Genomic DNA, 26,220 nt, shown 5'->3' on the forward strand with positions numbered 1-26,220 from the left:
CAGCAGGAAAGGCAAGATGTAAGGCAACATGCTTAACAGCATGTAGCCTGTCTCATGGTGACATGCCCCTTTTCTGCCAGGTTATCTGCTGTGACTCTTCTCCCATTCTGCGACTTGTTGCCTGATGTGCTTAAATTTGGTGCTAAGAGACTATAAAGCAGACTGTAGCCCACAGGTGACCTGCTTAGACAGAATGGCTGCCTTCTTGAGAGCTAATTAGACAAGACTAAAAGAAAGGAATTATTTGACTTAGAAATGGTTCATTTTGATAACAAAGCTTTATTTTCCATTTCAAAACATTGCATATTAAGCAGCCTTACCCTTTTTTTTTGTTTTAAAGCATAGCATATTTGGAAAACAAAATGCAATTATTTCACTTGACCTAATATTTTTCCCTTTGATTTTTCCAGTATAGCTGTCAAACTACCAACTGCATTATGTGTAGTCCCTTAACAGCAAAGGCTATACAACTGTTCTGCTTACAAAAGCCATATTTAGACTTAAGTTTCAGCATGAAGATAATTGTACCCAGTGCCGTGCAAGCATTTAGATATCTGCTTCTCCACAGTCCATCAAAAGAAATACTTTATATTTGTCTTGTGTCTATTTCTACTTGTGTATTTTTTTGTGTGTGATTTTATGTAATACAAGTGTTATAGTCTTAGGATTTATGCATTTAGGACCTTGAAAGATTTCATTCTTTCTGTCATTTCTCTTTCATCATTTTGATCACCTTGTTGCGATGATAAACAATTTGTCCTTCACTAGTTAGGCACCTGTGGCAGAGGGAGAACCCGATTTTCCATTTTCTGTCCCATTTGTATTGAATATAGCATCAGAAACCTAAAATCTCGGTTTTCCATGCCTTGGGCTGCTTATAGACTTGAAGCTGAGCTAATTACAAATTCCTCAGCGGAGGCTGTTTTATTTTCTTCACATTGAGCTTTTATTGGAGAGGGGCTTATCAATTCACACATACAAAGTTAAGCCAGTTCCAGAAAGAGGTATTTCACAACTCAGAATATTCCAGCTTGACTATATCTTAAAAAACTCATTCAGGGAAACACTTCAGCAATTTTATGTTAGAAGAGCTTTGGGATTAAAAACTGCTTACCATTTGAAACTGAATTTCCATTTTCAGCAGTCACAGAACTGGACAGTGGATTAGATGTCTGAGTTCCATGGTTATTTGCATTTTTATCCTGGGTTTCTGATCCGATATCTGATGTATTTGGATCTTCCCTGCTTCTCAAGTTCAGATTAGTTTCAGCACCTGACACAAACAGAAGAAAAGTTTGTCAGCTTCCAATTAGCTAGTGGCTTTCACATATAAGTAGAAAAAACTAACACACAGAAACCAACTTACTTTATCAAATTAATTTAATTAATCACTAAATAAAACTCAACGAATGTTTCTATTGCCTCTATTTTAGATTCTATTCTATTTTACACAAGTTCATATACTGCTGTCATCACTGCAATGCCTGTCACTGTGGCAGTAGGTGATACTTGCAACAGCTATACTGTGGGTTTATTTTTTTCTCTTATCTCCTCCCTCAAGAAATGAAATGGCTTTTGATATAAAACCATACGTAGCAAGATTCCTCCCAGCAAAGCCTCCCTGTGGGCATTATCTACCCTGCTTCAGGGCTCTCCAGACATCAGTTGTAATAGTCTATAACATTCCAGGTTTTCATGTCAGAGACTTTTTGTTAAACTTCTTGAAGACATCAAGAGGAGGTCTGATCCTGTAGGAGATCCCAAGCTATGTACAATGCACAGGCATTTCTTCAAAGAGAATGGCAAAACCCTTCTCTTCTTCACCCTCTAACAGATAGCACATCCATGCAAAGCAGAACAGCTCACAGCAAAGTGCCTGGAGCTGGCCCTGAGCTTGCCTGTCTCTGTCAGCCCAGTGTCGCACAAGAAAGAGGGCTCAGCCATCAGCCGAGCCTGAGTGCCGCCTGCCCCCCTGGAGTTCAGGGCCTGAAGGCGCAGGTTCAGAGCTGAGAGACAAGACAATGAATGGATGGGGATGGCAGGAGGGACAACCACCACAATACTGCTGTCCTTGGCTATCCCCACTCCATCCCCATGTGGCAGAGCTGATGACGAAATGCTGCACTGGCAAGACTACGCATTTTTAATGGATTTCTCTCTTTTTTCTGTGTTTTTCTTCATTTTGTGAACATATATACGTACTCTTTCCTTGCTGTAATCAGGTTTGTTTCACAGAAGACAAAGCTGAATTCAATCCTCTCTGTGTTTAGTTCCATTTCAGTGTTCCTAACTATTTCCACCCCCTCTGAGACCTGGCCTTAGCTGCAGGGCTGACATATTATGGCTGACCTGGGTGCAGAGGCCCTCATTTAGCACTCTAAAATGGAAATATTTCTTCTATGACAGCTCGCGAAGAGCTATTCCTTGATTTTGATCGTGTCTATTTAAGCTTTGTCATAATGACAGCAACAACCAATGGAGATCAAAAGACTAGCTATTAAAATCAACATTACAGCATTCATCCATACTTCCAACAACATCCTCATCTCTCCCAAAGATACAATACAGTCTTATAAGTCTTGGGTACATGAGGGGGTTGGAAAAACATTTTTTCACCAGGTAACAGATACTTTGCCCACAGATTTTCAAAATTAATGTTAACTGCATGGTGAATTTTTCATTTTCATGCCTGAACTGAAAAAAACCCACCTGGTTTACAAAGTACCAACATCTTTAAAATCAATTAATGAAACACAAACTATATATCCATTCAGGCTACCTTCAAATGTTTCATTCATGGAAAAGAGCTTTCTTATTTTTGTTTAGTTTTCACTTATCTGACTCTGAATATTTCTTAACATTTCTTCTTCTCACCAAAAAGCTGTTTTGAAAAGTCAAGAAGTTCTTTTCCAAGCTGTCAGAATAAAACATATTTTTTTTCTCCCTTCCTTGCCCTCATACCCTGAGCATTAATTTTTTTGCCAGAACCCATTGCAGTGTTTCAGTGGTGCTGTTTCATAAACTGCATATTTAGGCAAATGTACTATGCACTGAAAAAATTAGGCCAGCTCTACCCACAGTCAGTGCCTTGGGAGAGGTGGAAAGTCTGAGCTGGAAGATACATATAGTACAATTATAAGAACATGCCCATTTTAGCTTTCGTACAAGCAACTTGACTGCAAAATGCATTTTTGCAGCTTCAGTTAAATTTGTCTGAAAAGGAAATGTCACTTTTAGATGTTAATAGTCAGTGTGCTTGCCTATAGATCATAATCTACCTACATAATTATTGTGCCACCTTTTACATAAAGAGTCTTGGAGGAAGAGGCTGGGATCCTTATTTTTCTTGATATCGAAAAGATTTACTGATTTGCCTGACATCTGCAATTCATTTGAGAATGTGCAAGTACAAAGACTTTTTCTTGCATTCCTATTTGCAAAAGGCTTTTGTTTCATAAGTGCATTGATATCTTTTTATGGCATTCACACAGGACTCTTGGAAAAAAAAAAGTCATCTTCTCTCCTTTATATGTGTAAGATGAAATGCTACAAAGAATTGTGGGTAGCTACTACTGAGCTAAAATATCATCCTAAATCGGCAAAAACAAATAGTGGATGGATATGCAGCATATCTTTTGGGACAGCTATCTAGATAGAGATCCATTATCCCATTTGCTCTATTCAGTCATTGTAAGAAATGCACTATATAGTGCCTTATTTAATTAATCTTGAGGATGGGAAAGGAGACTATATTTTGTTTCAAAATATTCTGGATTATATAAAGGTACCTCTACTAATTTCCTTTATATAGGCATCTTCAGCTCCTCATTGGAGCAGATTCATGTGAGTCTACAGAAACACTGTAACTGCATATGTTGGCTAACTTCTAAAGGACTCCTGGAGAAGCCAGACTCTATCCCTAACAAACAAGCACTGTTCATTTATTTTGGACTTTGTGTAAAATGGGTGAGTTCCTGAAGAAAATATTTTCTACAAATAGGATAACAAGAGACTGCTTCAGCCAGGTGTAACCAGTCTACTGTCCCAGTGCTGCAAAACTTAGCATCACTGAGTAATTCATGTTGGCAGGGTGAGCTGTGAGGTCAGATCAGGTTGCTCAGGGCTTTGTCCAGCTGGGTCTTGAAACCCCCAGAAGTATGGAGCCTGCCCAACCTCCCTGGGGCAGCCTGACCCTTTCCCCACCTCCTGGCCTGCCTGTCCTCACGGGAGAAAGGTTTCAGTATCCAGCCTGAACCCTTCTTGTTTCAGATCAGTTCATACCTTGTTGCCCTGCCATGCGTGGCTGTGAACGCCCCAGTTGTCTCCTCTCCATCCCCTCCCTGAAAGCAATGGGGTGGGTGTGAGATGCCCCTGAAGCTGTCTCTGTTCTAGGCTGGACAAGCCCCACTGCCTCAGCCTCTGCTCATGGGGCAATGCTCCAGCTCTGGGCATTGTGGAGATGAACTCAATCCAGGTTATCAGTGTCTTTCTGCACTGGGGGGCATGAATCTGGCCATGGTGCCCATATATAGTCTAATGAGTGCTGGACAGAGGGGACTCATCCCCCGCCCTGAGCTCCTGGATGTGCTTCTGCTGTTGCAGCCCTGGAAGCTGCTGGCTGTCTCTCTGCCAGGTCTTGCTGCTGGCTCCTGCCCAGCTTCCAGGGCCCCCAACACCCTTTCCCCAGAGCTGCTCCCTGGACAGCCTGTCCGCAGACTAGACAACTGTAAGAGGTAATTCCTTCCCAGGTGCAGGACTTCTAATTTGTTTTTTTCAATAAGCTTTAACATGCCAAAAATGACTTCTTTGCACTGGGCTGTTCCTCTCTGTCCTGCTTCCCCACTACGCAAAATATCCCTGAACTTAACACAGGTGTCTCTTGACTTCTTATCATATTTCTATTCTACACAGCTTATTATTGCACAGTGGTGGAATGCTGTGGAGAATTATAAAAGATATAGGGAAGTCCTCTGTTACACTAAAGGTTTAGAAGATTCCTACTGATTCCTATTTTATCCATCAAGTATCAGCCTGAAATTCACTTCGCCCTCATGTTTTCTCAGTCATCTAATATAGAAGTTTGGCCTTTTCTCTACGTTAGTGTCAACTTCCCCTGCTGCCACAAATCCCTGTAGATACAAGTATGCACTGCTCTTCATCCTTTATCAACTTTCTGAAACTGTCAGAAATACTTTAGGAGAGAGGAAAAGAAAAAAGTGGTTCCTACAGTCGAGCTTCTTCACCAAAATGCTGAACATTAGCTTTTTGTTCAGATCTGTGTTCTGCTGTTCTCACCAGATGGACGGATTATTTACCAGGTTTCAACTTTCTCTTTTTTTGAAGGAACGGCATCTTAACAGTTTCCAGCTAGAAATAAATCTTATTTGAAGAGTCATACATGCCTACTTGTGAGAGACTAGCTACAGAGAGGTATCAGCTGTAAGAGCATAGTGGGAGGTCATGATTATAAAAGGAATGCAAGCTTTAACTGAAAACCTACAGACTGTGCAACAGTGAACAGCATTTGTATTACCATTTCAGTAATTTGCCAAAAAGATATCTCTGACTCAGTCAAATTCTGCTCTGACTAATCTTGCAGTTAATGAGGATGTATGGACTACGAGGATGTATGAATATTTGGACCGAGGGCATAATATGCCTCTCAACTGCAGCATACTTAATAGCCTTAAGCAATCACACATACCGTGCTTTTAATCAGAGTATGACAAATCAAAGTGTAACAATTATTTCCTTACAAGCAAGCTCTGTATTCTGATAAACCCATAATTAATTACATCAACATTACTTGAAAAGTGTAAGAGGAAAGATATGCAGAAGAGGCAGCTCACAATATCTACATTTGCTTGTTATTCTCAGTGTTCCTGGAAGAGACTGAGTTTAAAACCCATGACAAAGTCATAAGGCACAGGATGAACTGAAATGTCACTTATTTTTTATAGAAAAGTCAGAGTATGGCAATCATGGAAATGATTTAATGTATCTGCTTTTTTTTTTTTTTTCATTTTTGAGTTATTATCTCACTCTTAAAAGAAATCCAATGCACTGGAAGTCTACATGATTTAACTTTTTTTCAAAAGAAAAACCTCAACTGTTTTAATTGAGCTATGACTTCCAAATATCCTATTATAAAGCTCTTTTTTCTCAAACATAAAATGTAGGATCCCCAAATCATAGTTATTTCATAAGTAGTATTTAGGCTGCATTAATGCTGTTATCACCAAATTAGAAAATGGGGCAGTATAGGCTGTATTCAGATGAGAGATTAAAGTGCAATAATTAATCACTTCGAGAAACTATTAGTTTTGTAAGAAAATTATATATTTATCCTATTTAATAAAAATCTAAAGCAAAGTATAAATCAATGACTGATATAATCATTTAGGTGGAATCATCATAGACTCTTTGTGCAGCAAGACATGAAAAAACCGTATGTTATTAAAAGGCCAGCAGCAACTCACCTGGTTGGGTTGTATTTTTCTTTTCTGTCAAAGCCCTTGGTTTTGCTCTCCTTTCTTTAGAAGTAGGTATATCCATAACATATATCTTAACATAACATATGTTCTTTTTTCACATACTTCTCTTTTTAACATTTATTGTTCATTTACAGTCTGACTGAAAATTCATTAATAACAACAGAAGGCCTCCACTGCTTTCAGTGGATTTTGGATCAGATTCATGCTTACCTTGGATGCTATGTTCAGCACTACCAAAGCACCAAGGGATTCACAATACAGGGTAAATACAGAGGGTCTTTTTCTTTGTCTTTCCTGGTAATTCAAGTGTGATCATAATTGTCCTCCGGCCCTGAGGCAAATGAATGGTAACAGACCCATGTCTATGCTATTACACCTTCTTGCCCTCCACAGCAGGGAGGCTGTGTCCAAGTTGTCTACTGGGAATAGTCTCTGGCCTGTGCCATTTCCCGAACGATGCCCAGATCTGTCTGGAAGGGAGCCAGCCTGCCAGGTCCAAAAACATCCAGGGACTGCTCTACCACTAACTGCACAGAGGATTGAGCTGCCATACCCAGGACATTCCCTGGCACTGACTCATTTACTAAAACAGACATAGCCCTTCACTTTGACAGCACTAGTTAACACCATCAGAAATGAGTGGTTAATATTGAGTACATCTTAGGAAAAAAAAAAAAGGAAAAATATGGAAGAAAAACAACCTCAAACCAGATGAGGCTAGTGGGGCACTGAACTGCTGTACAGGTTCTGCTGAAGCCACATTTAAAAGTTTAATCCTTACTATATGAGGAGAGTAGATTTTCCTAGTTTTTCCCTAGTGCAAATAGAAGACATACGCTCCTCTTGATGTGATTTGACTTGTATCTGGCCCATTCTTTCAAGGCACATGTTCATTTTCATTAATTAAACTGACAGCTAAGGCTGGCCTCCCAGCTGAGGAATTTCAGTGTTACAAGTTAAGCAGGATGTATGTAGATCCTAAAGAGAAAACAATCTCTGTCCTGGTCAACAAAACATCAGCCACATAAAACAGAAACCACAAATACTATAGAAAAATCTTAGAAGTTTTTCTATAAAAGAAAAAAAAAAACCCCAAAATACATAACACATAATTATGGAAAGACATATATTTAAAAATCATTTAATATCTTTAATAAATCCAAGAATAATGTCAAACATTATTTCTTCATTCATGGAAAACATGACTTTCTGTAACCAATAATCAAAATATGGTTTCAGTTATCCAGATCCCTAGCTATTCACACTTTATTAGCAGCTACGAAATCTGGCAGATAAATTATTGTAATACAGGAGGAGAAGCGTTTTGTACCTCAGCTACCATGGAATGTAAAAGCTAACTAGCTTGATTTCTTTTTGAAATCTGTGGCTGCCATTCAGCAAAACAGAAATTTCAAATCAAGCATCTTGTCATTATACATGTGAATAAGAGAGAACTGATGGATCCTATTAACCAGCATATGAAAGGCAAGACATTGCAGACAAAGAGATTCCTGATCTATGCTCTCATTCTTTCTTGGGAGAATCAGGAATACAACAAATCCTAGAGGCTAAACCTGAACACTTGTTACATTTAATGTGCTAAGTGGACATTGTGAAGTGAGGGGGAAAAAAACCCCAAAAAGATGGCCACTGCAGAAATTATGCAGCTAATTTTTGATGAAGGAAAGGGAGAGGAAGGTTAAATAAAACCATGCCACTTTACTTTGGCTCAAGTGTTTATCACTGTGTTTTACTGCACCTTGACAATTGCACTTGGTGTTTCCTGTTTTGCTCTGACTTACTGTTGAGACATTCCTTGCTCATGCTGTTTGCTAGCTACCCTCAGCACACGTTGTCTTGGTGTCCTTTCGCTAGATAAATGCATATTGCTTCAGAGTAGTTCAGTTTACTCACATGAAGTCACACTGTGATCTGCTGTAGCATGAATGTTTACTTTGTCTGCTGAGAGCTGGAGGCAAACAGATGCATCTTATTTGCTGAAAGAAATGGAGCAGGATGAAAACTGTCAAGACAGGACTCTCCCAGCCTATTAGGGTTTACTGCCTGTCTCACTCTCATAGCTCTGCTGCTGGCTGCTGCTGCCATCAGAGGCAGTAATTATTCATTGATTTATTTCACCTCACAAAGCCTGCCCTTAAATCAGTGATTGTCTAGGATTTCCTCCTGGAATGATGCTGCTCGGATAGTCAGCAATGAATTTGTACTGCAATTTCCAGCACCCTTTCTCTCTGAGTTGTGTAAATGGAGCTATCAGATGGTGTTACAAGCCACTCCAGAAGCCGCTTTCTTCAATGGAGTTGGTAAATGCAGAAATAGATCACTTTTTCTTTGTTCTAGGAAGCTGCATTTGTGACAGCTCTGTATGAATACTGGAAAGCAAAGAGAGGAGACACATCAAGTGACAAAACTCACTCTGATGGATGTAAATACCTCCTGTGAAGAATATTGTGTTAGAGTGACACTGATCAGCCAGAGTTCAGAAGATAAGGCTGGTAGTGTGAAGGAAGTTGCTGAAGTGACTGCAGGAACTCCCAGGTTGGGTTCAACCCTCAAGAACCATCAGGTCAATCTCTTTTTTGTAAATCACTTGACAGCTATGGAAAGTACACACCTAGAACAGGAAGCTTTCTTCTCTGATGGACTTGTGATGATGGGAAGATAGTGCTCTGATTTTACATGTATTTCAGTGACAATCATTAAAAGCTACAAACCTTTTCCTCCTTCCTAGAAGTGATGTTAAGGACATCTCTGGGTCACGTAACATTTCAGAGATGGTGGGAGAGATAGACAATGCAAGTGCCTTCTTTCTCTGGAGGATTCCGAATTGTTTGAATTAGGCTGTTTCCCAACACGAGACAAATGATACTGCTGATGAGCTGGAGAAAACAGCCCTCTTAAATACTGGTAATGGATGAAGAATATCTGTACAGGCTACCACCTCTACTGCTTGACAGTAACTGAGCAAGAACTTGGAACAACTTTTTAACACAGCAAGTGTATTAGAGTCCAACCAGTGCATGTGTTGCAGAGACTGGGGCTTTCATTCACCTCATCTTCTCGAGGAACTGATTTCTGCAGGCCTTTCTGAGGTCAATTACTAACCACAGTGGGCAAGAAGGGTAGCACTGCTTGGTACAATTTCATGCCTTAGGAAAAGCATTTCTTCCCTCCATGTTTCCCATTTTCAAGCCTAATATGGAAAAAAGTAGCTGATTTTACTCTGTAATATTTTTGTTTACTGTTAGGTGTGTTGATTGGCTGACCAATGACTATTTCTTGTGTTTGCATGGTTTAAAAACTGCTGGTGTGCTGGAAAAAGAGGAGGTAATTTGGTAAGAAACACAGCTTCCCTTTTTAAAACTGTTTTCTTCTAACTAATGTGGATGCAGCAGTTCTTTTTGAAGGCAGATATTTAAGTTTGTTTACATTTGTGTGTGGTATCTCGGTAACAGAACAGCCATTACTGCTGGGCTTTAGCTTGCAGTTGGGAGGAATTACGTGATGAAACACTGTCTCAACCTTCCTCCTCCTCAAACACAGTTGCAAATATTGTAAAAATAAACAAACGAGAAATCCAAACAAACAAACAGACAGGGATTTGCTACTGCCAACAGCATCACATCAGTTCTATTTACTTTTCCCACAGAATACTTCTACAGAGATTTTTCAGGATGTCTTTCATACCAGCTCTGCAATCAACTGCAACACAGAAGTCTTAGTGTGACTGTGTTGGGCAGATAAATTGTCTGAGCAGATCCTGAGGGACAATCCAAGGAATATACACCTGTACTCTCTGTAATCCTGCACATCAAATGGGAACAGCTATTCTGGAAAATCTCTTGGACAATATTCCCAATTTGCTTTTGAAGTGAGCTTCTAAAACAAAAATTGAATTTAGGTATTTCTTTATCTGAGGTTCCTTTTGAAGGGATACAGTGGTGGTCAATGACAACTTTGTCAAGCTCAAAGCAAGAACACTATCACAGAGGCAGTGTGATAAGCATCCATACTGCACACAAATATAGTCAACCTGTGGCTAAAAACTGTCACTACATGATACTAGTATGTCAGCATCATACTGCAACCAGCCCTTAAGGGAAGAGCTAAAAGAAGTAATGAAATGTGGAACTTCAGGTTTAATTTTTTCATCTGATTTTTCTTTTAAAAATTGCATCACACAAAGGATAAAATTAATTTTAATTTTAAAAGAGTGAAAACTCAAGCCAAAAGAGCACCAAACTTGAAGGTTTCTTTATTTCCCCACTCACTAGTGGGCCCAGGGAGAAGACAGATGCCCGATACTGCTACTCTTACTTCCAGTGCTCTACTTCCAAACACTTGCCTACCCTCTCAAATAGCAGAGTACAGCTGTGCGGAGAGAGCATGAGAGTCAGGGCATTCTTACATTAATGACCAAGTCTTTTTCCCAATCTCTTTCCAAGAGTCTTCTCTTGCTTCTCCATCCAGCCCCACAAAATGCTGACACTGTAACTGGAACACAACCCCCGCACATAGTTCTATAGAGTTTCATGGTGAGCTGCATGAGTCCCGCCAAGAAATTTAGGTCATCACTGAGGAGCTGGAGCCTGTGCAGTCACAATTGCATTGCTCTTGGATACCTGACCCAGTGAATTTAGAAGTAGCTTGTTTTGTTTATAACACATCTTTGGTTGCTGTGTAGACATACCCTTAAATGACAACCTGACCAGTGTTGAAATGGCCACTCTTGCACTTATTTAGGTCTCAAATTAAAAAGTCAACACATTTAACTGTTAACATTTGCAGTAAGAAAAAAATCACTATATTTCACGCAAACCATTTTAATACTTTCCAAACATGAAAATGAAAAACTGGACATGGAAGACTATTTATTTCTGCAGGGAATTTCAGAATGCTTGATTTTTATTCTAGGGCAAAACAAAAATAAATGTCACAATCTTGACATTTTCTGTGAAATGGCATTATTGTTCTGAGGTTTTATGCAAAAGACGATTTAATGCTGAAATGAACAGAAATAAGTTAAAAGTATCTGAACAGATTTCTCACTTAAGTTGAGAAATTAATTAGAGACTTTCACTAAAATATGCATTCAAATTTAATTCTCCACAATGTCCCAAATGCCTGTAGTCTTGTAAAGCCAAGTGATATGAGATTTACTGCCAAACAGCCATATTCTTGGTTGGTACTAGGAATGGAAGTGTGCTACAATTCAATTTCCTTGCTTTCTCAGATATGGCTAATTTATCATGTTAATGTATCTTTGGTTTACAATTAGTAATGTATTGGTTCCTAAACAGAGTCCTTCATGGTTCTGCATCTTGGATCATAAATAAAGAATATTGAAGACTGCTTACTATTTTAAAAAAGTCCACAACACTGCCAGTAATAAAACAACTTCCCAAACTGAACAACTTACTCAATTTGGAACAATGTTGTTGCATCAGATGGTGAAGAAAAGACATTGTTATGAAAATAGCAATCCTGTAAATGTCTCTCTGAATCATCAAAGTCATCATTAAAGGTGGGATATTATTAAAATCTATAGGCTTGGAATGTACTGAGCTGAACCAGTATGGTGTTGTTATTGTGGTCTAGTACTGGACAGGATGAAGGGGACACAAAATAAGTCTGACCCAATGGAAAGATCATGTCAAAAATGCAATAATATTTCATGTGTGATCCTGGGGCTGTACAATATCCTCCAACCTCTGTTTTACTGGATATAGGCCTGGGAAATGTATGGAGGAATAAGGATTCGATTTTCTTTTCAATACGAGCATTTAAAATGCAAAATAAATATAGTAAAGGTTTATGACAATATCCATTCCTTTTTCAGCTGAAAATGAGACATGATTTGTTCTTCTAATACTCTCCAGGTTAAAATTGTTTATGGTAATCACACACAAAGCCTCTTTTCCATGTCAGAACAGAAAACCAAAGCAAATTACATAGCATACATAAGTGCAAACAGTGAAATCAACAGGAAGAGAAATGTGTGAAAAAAAATTGTCGTAACAGAAACTCAAGAAACTCTTCAGCAGTAAAATATTAGTAAAATATTAGTAAAATAATTTACTACACAGATATTCTGAAGCAGAAAATTATTCTTGGTGTATCCTAAAACGACTGTTCATTTTTTGTTAGAAATTATCCAGACAATGGCAGACTTATAGATGAGGAGAAGACTGCAGGTTAAGGTGGCATCTTTCAGGCTGTAAAAAATTTCATAGATATTCCGAAAACAGGAATGGAAGGTTCTTTCTCTAGACTATTCTAACCCCTTTTTCTGCTGCAGTAATGCAAACCACAATTATTTCCTCAGAAAAATCAGCCAGCATGGGATGATGGCAACTGTATTGACAGCACTTCTGTCTCCTCCTTTGTAATTTTCTGCACAGGGCATCTATGGCTAGACAAGTATGGGCCTTTTTCCATGACTCCTATTAAACTTACTAGCTGTGCTTTGGCTTCCTTGCACTTTAGGTACCTACTGCAGAAGATTCAGATTGAGAGCTGCAAGTAGTCCATAGTGAATCAGAGTGATGACTCTTCTGTGTTTAGATATCTAATCCGAAAATTAGTCACAGAAAGTCACCCTGACTCCCTCATAATTAAGGCAATTATATAACCAGATATTAATCTCTTTCTGAGAAGTGTTGTGAAGCTTAATTCATTAAAGTTTTAATGCTTCGAGAATTTTACTTGAAAGATGTTACAGAAGCCCAATGCCTCATGTTTTTTTTTCCTTCAGCATTCACAGGTAAAAGATAAAAGGTGAAAACACAGCTTTCTGTATTGCTCATGTTTTATAAGTTGTTAGCTTTTGCAACAAAGAAAGTAAAACTATTACATTATATCAATCTAAGGTAGGATCAATGAGAAGCAGATATGAATATTATCTTTATTAAGTTGCTTAGGAGGAAAAGTTGAGTGGCTTAGAGGATAAGGGACTGGGATTTCTTCTCAGAAACCTCAGTGAGGAATTAATTTGCAATCCAAACTGTTGAGACGTTAGCTGCACAATAGCTTGCTCTAATCTGCTGGTAGGGAGAAATTACATACTAGCAATCAAAGGGACACCTGCCTTTGACAGGACAGTACTCCTCATTCATACACATTAAATCCTGTTATTTTCCAAGTTGGAGCCAGTTTCAATAATGAACATTTGGCAAGCTTTAATCCCAACTAGGTACAACCTAAATATCTGCATTATTTATTAGTTTTAACTATCTTTATGTGACTTTCAATGCTTAAACTGGAGAACGTGGAATAATTCACTGATACGTGAAGTACCTGCCTTGGACATACCTTACTTAGGAAGTGGGTAAAGAAGGGATTCATATGGTTAATGGATGCAAAGATACTGGGCAAACATTTGAACAGTATCAGTATTTTGTTAACAATCTTTTCTGCATGTTGTTACTATATAAGATACTAAACTGTTCTGGAAAGGAATATGTCACTGAAGCATGAACAGACTTGCATACACAGATCTACTCGCATTGAAACACTTAATACAATTCACAATACTTGGAAGCCTATACACTGGTGACCTACATAAAGGGAAGGTCTTCCTAATTTTATTTCTTAGGCACCTAAATCTGGCATTGCAAGCTTGCACATTTTCTTCTGCTCAGACACAGAAGACAAGATTCCATGCCAATCTTTTCTCAACAAGCAGGAAGAAGGCATTATATCTTTATCTCAATACCCTGATGGTAAGGAAATTCATCCACATTAAAGGAAAATCAAATTTCCTTTGCTTCTTTTCCTTTAGAATACACAAGAATACTCAGTCTGCCAATGTGAGTGTGGATGATGGGCTGGGAATTATTCCCTCTTTTGTTCTGAAGCTGAAATAATTCCCCTTTGTATGGAATAATTTAATACCAATTGCATCAATCAAGAGAAATAACAGCACAATCTAGCAATCTGAGTACCGTTCATCCATGCTGAGGAAAACAAAGTTCCATCCTTACTCCACAAATACTTGATATAAAATAATTAAACATGTAACTGTCTCTTCCTTCTATAAAGAATTTATTATATGTTGAATAGTTAAAAAATTTTGTACATTCTGCTAGAGAGTGTGGTTCTGTGATTAAGGCATTGAATTGGGTTTCATGAAGTCTAGTTTCAAATCTAAGGTCCTGTCTAGAAACATCTGAGCAGGAGCTCTGCACGTAACTGTTTGGTTTTTATCTGTCTTGCAAACTGAAGTTTCTACTTCTGGAAAACAGAGAGAATAGAAGAAAATTGTGTGTGTGTATTATCAGTTATCTTCATTCAAGTCTTGTTTTCTACGGAGTAAAATTAAATCCCTGTCTAACAATACAGCTGTATCTTCAATGACAACTCTTCAACCTCAGAGAAATCACTTTATCTCAGTTCTCACCTGTAACAGTTTTGATTATTTAAAATGTAAGCTCTATGGAGCAAAAAACTTCTCTTATTACACGTAAAGTATTTGCAAGAAATTGCATACTATATGATCCTGATCATTGCTTGAACCAGTAGTGCTACTGTTGTATAAAAAAATTGGCCAGCTTAGGCCATGGTGTAATGAAAGCTGTTGCCAGCTGGTTTCTTTTTTTTGTTGTTGCCTTTGTGAAAGAAGAGTGATCTCAGTTCAGTTCACAACAAGTGAGTCACAATCTGTTCTATTGAAATTCTGGATGATCATTTCCCACGGAGAGGTCAGGAGCCAGAGGGACATCGGTGTTCTCAGGCCTTGAAATTACTTCTCCGGGCAAGAGGGAGACATGTTGGGGGATCTGTCTGTGTTGCACTTTTATTGGCAAAGAGGCTCTTATCTCCAAGAATGACGATCCCATACTGAAACTTATTGATTCCCATAGGTAACTCCTCTTGACTTCAAAATTTTACTTTCCAGTTTTAGTTAAGGTAGTTGGTAGGGTGTGACTTATGAAAATAATGGAAATTGCACATTAAAGAGTGCTGCTCTAGGCCATGTCTTCAGTTTTACCGAATTTCTATTAAAAATAATTTATCCCCTCTAAATAAAGTACTCCAAATTCAAAAAGACAAAAGGGAGGAGTCATTCTGGAACTTAATATGCATTAGGGACAAGGTAATAAAAAATCAGATGGTAAGAAAAGGACAAATTCTAGTTTTACATAAGAGAATCTGTTGATTGCCATCTTACTACTTTCCATCAGAGGTTAAATGAAAAATATTTTTTCCAGCTACCCCAGAAAAAACTGAACAAATGAAGTACATGAAAAAAGGGAAATTGTAAAAACGTGCATGCACATTCACCTGTATTTCTTCGTTACTTTCAAGCCATCTGCTCATCATTGAACTATTCATATGTAACTGCACTTACTATACACTAGCTTCCTAGCTCATAAAATATTTATTCAGGTTTTTTTATCGTATATCTTTTTTGAACTTTGATCTTTCATACTTAGTACTGTCTTGATGAAATATTTAGGAGTACAACATCTTCCATGCGAAAGGTAAATTTAGATTTTTATGGTAGCCTCTGTTAATGCACTATCTTCAACCCACAGGAGACCCAAGATGAACTCTAACTTGGTCACACTAAGTTGAAAAATGCATTTCAAAAATCTTCCATCCCAAAGCAACTTCCTTTTTTTAAGATAAAGATCAGTTTTGTGACTTGGTTAGAATAGGCTTACTACATTTCTTCACCAGGTACATTGAAAGAGCCTTGAGAAGAATCATCCAAAGAGCTGACTTTGTTACTTCCCAGAGGATAAAAATGTGTTATCTATAAAATAAGACCCCTGCCTTAAAAAAAACAACAAACAAAACCATCCTACATATATTTACAGGCATTGAATGTTATCAAGTAATTCTGCGAAGCAAGCAAAACTACTGCAATATCTCTGTTACCAATTTCATCGTTCATATACTCAGGATAATAAACAAGGTATCCTCTTGAAATTGAGAAGTGAAGTCTCAGTTCATGGCTGATTGAATTCAGCATCTGAATATGCAAGGAACACACCAGATCCAACTAATGCTTTTTCAAGGTCTGGAGGACAGTCCACCACAAGCGTTCTGTCCACCACAGTTTCTCTGACAGTTAGTAGAAGCCTTTCTCCCAGTATGTCTCTTGTCTCCACCTAGCCACTTACTTCTACGAAACCTGTAAAAACTTAATTAGTTTTGAGACATTTATCCCCTTCTTGTATTTGGTTGCAAGGGATTTTGGCTGAAGTCTGCCAAGGTTCTTAGGGACAGAGAGATAGGGTGGCACCCAGACAGACTTATACATACCCAGAGTAAGCACAAACTCCTGTTTCTGTTATATTATAGCTGCATAAATCAGGATATGATACTAGAACCAATGGAGCAGTATATGTTTAAGAAAACAGACAATGAACAAGAAGATAATCTATCCCATTCTTTACCGTTTTGTTTTACATTTCAAAAATAGAACTTGGGCATCTTCCCCAAAAAGGTGGTGTGATCAATAGCCCAAGTGAAGTGCATCTACAGCATCTACAGCACATCTACACAGCATGGGCAACAAACAGGAGGAGCTGGAAGCCACTGTGCAACTGGAAAACTATGATGTAATTGAAATCAGGGAAGCATGGTGGGATGACTCACACGACTGGAGTGTTGCAATGATGGCTATAAGCTCTTCAAAAGGAAAGGCAAGGAAGGACAGTCGATGGAGTAGCTCTGTATGTTAGGGAGAGTTCTGACTGTCTAGAGCCTGCTGATGGTGATGAAAGGCTTGAGTGTTCATGGGTAAGAACCAGGAGAAAGGCCAATAAGGCAGCTATAATGGTAGGAGTCTGTTATAGTCCACCCAACCAGGAAGGAGGAACAGATGAAATATTCTATAAGCAGCTGGGAGAAGTCTCATGAACACTAGCCCTTGTTCTCTTGGCAGACTTCAAGTCACCAGACATCTGCTGGAAATACAATACAGAGGAGAGGAAACAGTCTAGGCAGTTCCTGGAGTGTGTGGAAGATAAATTCCTAACACAGCTGGTGAGTGAGCCAGCTAGGGAAGGCATCTTGCTAGAGCTGTTGTTTGTGAACAGAGAAGATCTTGTGGATGATGTGATCGTTGAGGCTATCTTGAGCATAGCAATCATGAAATACTAGAGTTTTTGATTCTTGGAGAAGTAAGGAGGGGGGTCAGTAGAACTGCCGTCTTGGACTTCCGGTGGGAAGACTTTGGCCTGTTTAGGAAGCTGGTTGACAGAGTGCCTTGGGAGGCAGTCCTGAAGGGCAAAGGAGTCCAGGAAGGCTGGACACTCTTCAGAAAGGAACTCCTAAAGGTGCAGGAGCAGGCAATCCCCATGTGCTGAAAGATGAGCCAGCAGGGAAGAAGTCTGGCCTGACTGAATAGAGAGCTTTGGCTTAGGAGATTTCATGGAGTTTGGAAGAAGGAGCAGGCAACTCAGGAGGATTACAAGGATTTGTGAGGTTATGCAAGGAGAAAATCAGAAGGACCAAAGCCCAAACAGAACTTAATCTGGCTACTGACAAAAAAGACAATAAAAAATGTTTCTACAAATACATTAAGAACAAAAGGACCAAGGAGAATCTTTATCCTTTATTGGAGTCATTGGAAATAGTGACAAAGGCTGAGAAAAAGGCTGAGGTACTGAATGTCTTCTTTGCTTCAGTTTTTAACAACAGTAAGTCCCGTTGTTCTTGGGATACCCAGCCCTCTGAGCTGGAAGATATGAGTGGGGAGCAGAATGAAGCCTCCGTAAAGGGAAATGTTTAGCAACCTGCTACACCACTTAGATGGATGCAAGTCCATGGGGCCAGATGGGATCCACCCAAGGGTACTGAGGGAGCTGGTGGAAGTGCTCACTAAGCCATCTTCCATCATTTGTCCCCTAGCTAACCAGGGAGGTCGCAGCTGACTGGAAGAAGGATCCAAGGAACTACAGGCCTGTCAGTCTGATCTCAGTGCTGGGTAAAGTTATGGAACAGATCATCTAAAGTGCCATCGTGTGACATGTACAGGGCAACCAGTTATCAGCCCTAGTCAGCATAGGTTTATGAAAGGCAGACAGGTCCTGATCTCCTTCAATTACCAGGTGACCCACTTAGTGGACAAGGGAAAGGCTGTGGATGTTGTTTACCTGGACTTTAGTAAAGCCTTTGACACTGTTTCCCACAGTATCCTCCTGGAGGAACTGGCTGCTCATGGCTTGGATGAGCAGGTGCTTCCCTGGATAAAAAACTGGCAGGATGGCCAGGCCTAAAGAGTGATGGTGAATGGAGTTAAATCCAGTTCGTGGCTAGTCACAAGTGGTGTTCCCCAGAGCTCAGTACTGGGTCCTGTTCTCTTTAGTATCTTTACTGATGATCTGGATGAGGGGATCAAGTACACCCTCAGTAAATTTGCAGATGACACCAAGTTAGTCAAGAATGTTGGTCTGCTTGAAGTTAGGAAGGCTCTACAGAGGGATCTGGACAGGCTGGATCAATGGGCCAAGGCCAATGGTTTGAGGTTCAACGAGGCCAAGGCTGGGTCCTGCACTTGGGTCACAACAACCCCCTGCAATGCTACAGGCTTGGGGAAGAGTGGCTGGAAAGCTGCTCAGTGGAAAAGGACCTGGGGGTGTTGGTGGACAGCTGACTGAATATAAGCCAGCAGTGTGCCCAGGTGGCCAAGAAGGCCAACAGCATCCTGGCTTGTATCAGAAATCATGTGGTCAGCAGGAGCAGGGAAGTGATTGTCCCCCTGTACTCAGCACTGGTGAGGCTGAACCTTTAACACTGTGTCCAGTTTTGGGCCCCTCACTACAAGAAAAACATTGAGGTGCTGAAGCGTGTCCAGAGAAGAGGAACGAAGCTGGTGAAGCATTTAGGGAACAAGTCATGTGAGGGGCATCTAAGTGAACTGGGATTGTTTAGCCTGGAGAAAAGTATGATGAGAGAAGACCTTATTGCTCTCTAAAACTACTTGAAAGGAGGTTGTAGTAAGGTGGGGATCAGCCTCTTTTCTCAAGCAACAAGTGATAGGATGAAAGGAAATAGCCTTAAGTTGTGCCAGTGGGGGTTAAGATTTGATGTTAGGAAAAATTTCTTTACAGAAAGCGTTGTAAAGCATTGGAACAGGCTGCCCAGGTAAGTGGTTGAGTCATTGTCCCTGGAGGTATTTAAAAGACCTGTAGATGTGGCAGTTAGGGACATGGTTTAGTGATGTACTTGGCAGTGTTAGGTAAATGATCTTAAAGTTCTTTCCCAGTCTAAATGATTCTATAATTCTCTATTGTCCATTTTGAATAAAAAAGAACACAGCTCTTGATTAAGAGAAGCTGTTTGGACAGAGAGGAGTGAAGAAGCAGAGAAAACAATCTAGAAGTGTTTTCACTCTGAATGTTAAATTCATATCATTTTGTGTTTGGGAGATGATACTTGGGAGAGAAGTTAATGTGTACAGAGCACTGTCTATTTTCAATAGGAGGCTTTTTTTTTTTAATCATAAAAGTAATGTGAAGACTGGAATCAGTGTTGTAATTGATATGGAGAGCCAGGATTTAGCTTAACTTTATTCACTCAGAAGTTATAAGTCTACCAGTTCAATCATCCAGCCTTTCCTCATATCCAATGGAGAAAGATATGCTGGAGGAATTAAACTTTCAAAATTACTGTCTCTTCATAGCCTAAGGATTTGATGCCTATGTATTGAGCTTTTATATTAACAAAGTTAGGTCAGAAGCATCTCACCCTTACAGAACAGCCTATTGAATCTGTTAACATCAGCATGAATTTTCAGTATGCATAAGATCCATAGATTTGTTCCAGGAACAACATTTTGAGCCTAAAGGTGTCAAAAACTTGCAGCAAAATGGCAAGCTTTGCTTCTTTTTGTAGTTGGCTTTTGCACTGGATACAAAAGATGTTCTCCAGATGCCAGAAAGCCAGGATATCAAGTAATCTCTGGGTGTATGTAAATGTCAGGGAAGGAGGAATAAAAGGATAGAAAAGGCAAATAAATACAGTGTGTTGCATAACTCTCCGTATCTGCTTTACATAGGAGAATAATAATAGCTTTATCTCCAAATTCATGGAATTCCATGGAAGCTAAACAAAGAAGCCTTAAAAGAAAGTCTTCAAATTAAAGTCTATGTTATCTGCCAGATGCCTAGCCATATATTTAATTCAAAGTATTTCTATAGATTGATACCATAAACTCATTTTCATATGATTTGATATCTGTGTTCAATTTACTGAAACTGGTGGAATGTTAAAAATAAACCATTTAAGTTTATGTCATACAAGCATTTTGGTAACAGGTTGATGTCTCAGAGAAAACCTGAAGACCTACAACTTTTATATGCAATGTATTTTCTGCATAGGTTTCTTATGACTACAATAGACCTTTCTTTAAAATAAACCAAAACAATGGTTTTGTTTTGTATTTTCACCTATGCTATCAGTTTTCAATGTGAGAAAGTTTTGGTGCAGAAGAAATACACTGTACAAAAGCACAGAGATCTGTCTTACCTTCTGGCTCCCTGATCTTACGTCCTGCTGCAGATTTTCGTAACACACTTCGTCCTGAATTGAACAAACTAGTTAACTCATCAAGAGGACTAGTCAATGACCTTGAGTTTGTAGGGCTGTATGGAAATGATGATGAATTTGAGTTCAGTTTCCTGTGATCTGCTCTTGCCACCTTTGGGGAGTAAGGCAGTTTGGAGAATGGAGAAGATGAGCATCCAAGATGAGCAGGATTTGGTCTCTGAGGTACTTTTGACAGATCTGAGTTTGTACCTGTTTTCCCTGTATTAATCAGAAAACTAGCACAAGTCTCTGGAGGAAATGCAAAATGTGTGGATGCCCGGTAGGAAATAGGAGGTGGTACAGGAGGAGGGGGTGGTGGGAGAGGAGGAGGTGGTGTGGAAGGAGGAGTCACTTTGCTGGAAACATTGAACACAACCAAGCCTGGAGATGCTGGTCTTTCATTCTCTCCTTTCTGGCTTTTGGAGTACTGTGGTGATAATGGACTTGAGCCTTCTGATTGCACAGGGTATTTTAAGTTGGTTTCCAAGACAGGAAGTTTTTTGACTTCCAGTGGTGTTAGAGGTGATTCATCAGAAGCAGGTGAACACGTGACAGGGGTTGGAGGAAATACAAGAAGTGGTGGCCTGTGAGGGAGCAAGTTAGGGAAAGGGGCTGGAATGTCACATGAGTCTTTAAAGATCAAAGCTGCTTGACTGTTTCCATCCAATGTTCCATCTTCAATGTTAACATTTTTTTTGCTTTCAGACAACAGAGGAGGAGATCCAGTCACTACTGGAATTACTCCATTACCACTGCTTCCTTCTTCTGGTAGGAAATACTTCATTTCTTCATATACAGACTCTCCTTGTTCTGGACTTTCTGCTTCAGCAGAATTGCTTTTCATTGCATTCCCCACCATTTCAATATAGACAGGCTCATTCTCCTCCTCCTCTTGTGACATATAGAGACTCAACACGCCATGTTGTGGCCCATCAGCAGAAGTTGCTCTCTGTACTGCCACAGTGTCATAGCCACTTACTTTAGCTACTGTGCTTGCCTGTTTTACATCCCCAGGCTTTTGACCAGGTATTTCTTCATAAGAGCCACTAAGTTTCGTATTGGGACTTCGTTTCGGTTTTCTGGGAGGTATTTTTTTCATGGTACTATAGTCATCACTGTGTGGCCTTGGACGGGTCAATACTAGAAAAGTGAAAAGGGTCTGTGTTAATAACAGATCAAAACTATTTTTTTCTTACTCAGGGCTAGTACTTCAAGCCTTCAAATATTGCCCATATAGTTTTATAATGAACAGCAGTCACAAACATAGGAAATCAGCCAAAAGTATAAATATTTCAAGGAATCACATGCAGAACTACCAGCTTCCAAACCACAAACCTTTGCTACCTGGGCATTTAATCGGTTTTAGTAAACTCTACTGCCACTAAAAGATGAAAACTAACGCCTGAGGAGGTATCTTTTGATCTGTAACACATGGAAATATCCGCTTGTTATTCCTTTTGTCCCAAGGGAGAGGGGCACACTTTTAACTAGGAGTTTCAGCATGGTGCTACTTTGACACACATGCTATTGCCAGTATCCCTTTTTTATGTGATACCTATAAAACTCTCATTATAGGCAGATATTATGCCTATCTTTTCTTTCATACTGTGGGTGTGGAAATAATTTATAAAGTTAGTGAATCCCATAGCCTAAGGGCAAATCCCCTGTTGAGTATACACTTAAATAAACTAGATGTCTTTTCACAGCCTCCAGGCATGTATGAAGTGGAGAGACTAGATACCTAGGTGATTGTTCTTTTAAGAACAAAAGTAGATGGTGTAAATCAGAGCTGGTTTTCGACAGAGTCAGGAAAATGGCATAATCCTTGGAAAATGAGTATATAGCAGGGAAACTGGCCCTATTGTTTCATACACAAGGAGTACTCCAAAGTTGCTTTATGAGTAAATACAAGAATTAGTGTTAAGACCATGGATACAAATATGAATTGTCATTCTTCCAAAAACCTCTGCTAAAGCTTTTTGCTTAATTAATCATCTCTTGCAGAGCTGGGCACAGAAAGCCAAGACCACTAATGAGCTCCTTAAATCATATTAGCTTAAAAGTATATTGGACATGGTTCTTTTCTCCTAACACAGAGCCTGAATGAGCAAAGAAGAGGTTAAGAAAAATGGTCTTGCATGTAATGAACTGGACATAAGAACAGAAATTACTTTGCAAAAGGGAGCTGCAAAGGTTTCCATCCAATGTATGCAGGATGAGAGAATGGTTATACATAGCTTTAAACCAAACCTGAAGGATCTTCCCTGATAAGTCTAGAGGATCCTTTACACAAAGCATGACAAGTCAGGCTTATGAAGGAAAAGCAGAATGCATTCCTTTCCTTCATCTTCTACTCATTCGTTTCAAGGGTGAGGGAGAATAGAACAACTGAACTCAAAACCGTTCTATATGCGCTATAATGCATTGAGACACTTTGCGACTTTCATATCACTTTCCTTCTAAACAAAAAATTACCTCTAAGAAAGTTACGGCACAAACATAAACCACTGAATACCTAAGTTATTCATGTGAACATAGAGAAAAAGCAGGAGAAATTTTTATTTTTACCTTGGTGAAATTCAAGATATGACCATTCTGTTTTCATGATGCAAGCTATTCTAATATACAGTTTAAAAGATCAGTGGGGTAGAATAGCTCAAGTTGACAGATCATTTGTCTCTAGAGGGAGTTCTGCAAATAGGTTACTTGTTGACAAACTAGGCAATTAGAACAAAAGTATTATTTACTGATTTGGAAACAAATGACAAATTGACTAATTTTATTTACTGCCACTGAAATGTTTCAGGGAAGCAGGACTTTTCAAAGGCACTTGACTGTGTTTAAAAGGATCAAAGTGAAAAGAATAAATCAATAACCTAGAGTAGCATTTGTGACTGTTTCTCCCTTTATGCCTAACCTTCATTAGCGGTTTCTTTAGAAGCTGCCGACAAGCAAGCACTAACAGCCTCGTATGAAGCACTCAGTCGTGTGTTGGGGTCCCTCTTTGGTTTGGGAGGAGGCTGTTTCCTTGGTGATGGTAGGCTATTGCTATCGTCCATGCTGAACACGGAGTGCAGGGAGGGGGATCTGATGGATGACCCAGCCGCAGAATGTACCAAGCTGTCTACTGCCATGGGGACAGGGACAGAACTGGAATGAAAGTGCTTAGGCGTTCGACAGCCGGCAAAGCTGTCCTCAGAGACCTTCCCACCCTTGTCTTCAGCTCTGAAAACACAGAAAAGAGGCCCAGATGCATTATTCAAGCGATAACAATGAACCTGTTCATGCAAACATAACAAGAGCTTTTTGGTAAACAATCTCACAACTCCCCTGCTGTGTCGAGGGGATGTGTGTAGTAATCTTCTAACAAACAAATCCAGATCAAGCTGCTAGCTTTCTTCCATTTCCTGTTTCATGATAAATCAGGACACCGGCCCTTTTTCACACAAATGCAGCTTTCCTTAAGCAGTTTCATATTGTTGATCAGACATTCACTGAATGAATTGTTCACACTTTGATTGTTACACACAATCAAAAGCTGGGTTTTCAATCTGAATGATAATTTCTGGGAAATCCATTTTAATAGAAAGTTACTGGGGCAGCAAATGCTGAGCTTTTATCATTATTTTCTAAAAAGACAACTATAAATTCTATTTAGATAATGCAAATCTTTAAAATATTAGATGACCTTTTTAACCAGCGACACTGGCTGCCTGAACAATTCCACCCAGATATCTATATATCTTCCTGGTTAAGTTTAATTATTAGTTACCATTTTAATAATATTAATTATGACATTAGGTTTCGTTATTTCAATTGCAGTTTTGGAGTTTTACGTATTCCATTTTTCCCCTCCATTTTGCTATTTCAATACATACTGAGAAAGTATGTTTTTCAGCTGCTTCCAACAAACTGACTTTTACATTGAAAACATTTTAACTTAGAGTGGTAATGTATTAGATAGAGGATGTCTACACCATCATTTTACAAATAAATCCCTGAGCATTTGGTTTTTTAAATTGTATTTCTGCATGGCAAATCACCAGCAGAGCTAGAATACATGCACGGGATATAGCCAGCTGCCCATGTAGTAAATGAAACAGCTAAAGATGAAAGCATGGTGCTCAGTGGATAATTTGTTTTCACTCTAATGTTTAATTACAGTCTTTCCTACAAAGGCATTTCCTCCAATATGTAATCACTGGGATATTTGAAGCTAATTAAGCAGATGCACTGCCATTTTCACTTTAATAAAAGTCACTGACAAAAGCAATGAAAGCAAAGGGAGTTGTTCTGGGTGAAAATTACATTCCTATGGAAAAATAAACTTTTATATGTCCAGCAAGTTATAGACACATTCATGCTATAGACACATACATATGCTACCTCCGCCCATTCAGCTGTCTGAGGGAAAGGAGATTACAGACTCTGTTCCTAGAGAAAGGCTCTCCAGCATTTGCTGGATTGGTAAAATAGATACTCCTGAAAACTCTGATGAGAGTTAAACAAAAGACATTTGCCTATATTTAAATAGAGGAAAAAATCCTCCTCACAATTAACCTACCTAGTTCAATGCATAATCAGGATTTCTTAGCCTGGAGTTTATTGCATTTTAATGTCTTCCTAGATTTTAATGTCTTCTTGGCAATTTCCTGATGTTGAAATGATAAGTTAGAGGAATTTTTCTTTTGTTTGTTTAGTTCGATTAAAGTTCAACTAGAATCTATTTATCGTAGAATCAGGAAAATATTTCTGCAAAAAATAAATGCCTCAGAGGCTTCAGTAAGTTCCTATAAAGCTCAGTGTCCCCTGAACAGGGTATTAGGGGTGTCCTTGGAGTTTCTAGACTTAATTACCTGATATACAGAAAAAAACAGGCCTAACATTGATTCAGGCTGAGTATATAGTTGAGAATTCTCTTGCAATTCCTCAGTAATTTCTATGACTTTCTAAGCAGTGAAGGAAATCACTAAAACTGAAGAAACGCCTTAGTTGTTCAGAGAGGATGTTTTTCTCATCTTACCTTTTGTGGCCTTCTTCTGGTCTGTTTCTAGCCTCTAATTTTTCCCTGTGGTAAGCAGCGTTCATCTCATTGCGGAGCCGGTCATTTTCTCGAGCTATATCAGAAGCGTTTTGAATGACCAAGGCATCATATGTTTTCAATCCC

General features: G+C 39.1%; 1 protein-coding gene across 1 annotated transcript in view; it reads right to left on the reverse strand.

Annotated features, from left to right (window-relative positions):
* Positions 1-26,220, reverse strand: part of LOC104497709 (unconventional myosin-XVI-like) — a gene marked incomplete at its 5' end in the record, with an annotated part of 50,368 nt that overhangs the window by 19,733 nt on the left and 4,415 nt on the right. Inside the window, 4 exons of the mRNA XM_010140990.1 lie at positions 1,115-1,273; positions 20,994-22,193; positions 23,971-24,278; positions 26,077-26,220. The exon at positions 26,077-26,220 is cut by the window's right edge and continues 9 nt beyond it. Coding sequence (XP_010139292.1) covers positions 1,115-1,273; positions 20,994-22,193; positions 23,971-24,278; positions 26,077-26,220 — 1,811 coding nt within the window. The remainder of the gene's footprint in view (positions 1-1,114; positions 1,274-20,993; positions 22,194-23,970; positions 24,279-26,076) is intronic.

Source organism: Buceros rhinoceros, unplaced genomic scaffold, assembly GCF_000710305.1.
Source record: "Buceros rhinoceros silvestris isolate BGI_N320 unplaced genomic scaffold, ASM71030v1 scaffold6918, whole genome shotgun sequence".
Classification (NCBI taxonomy): Eukaryota; Metazoa; Chordata; class Aves; order Bucerotiformes; family Bucerotidae; genus Buceros; species Buceros rhinoceros.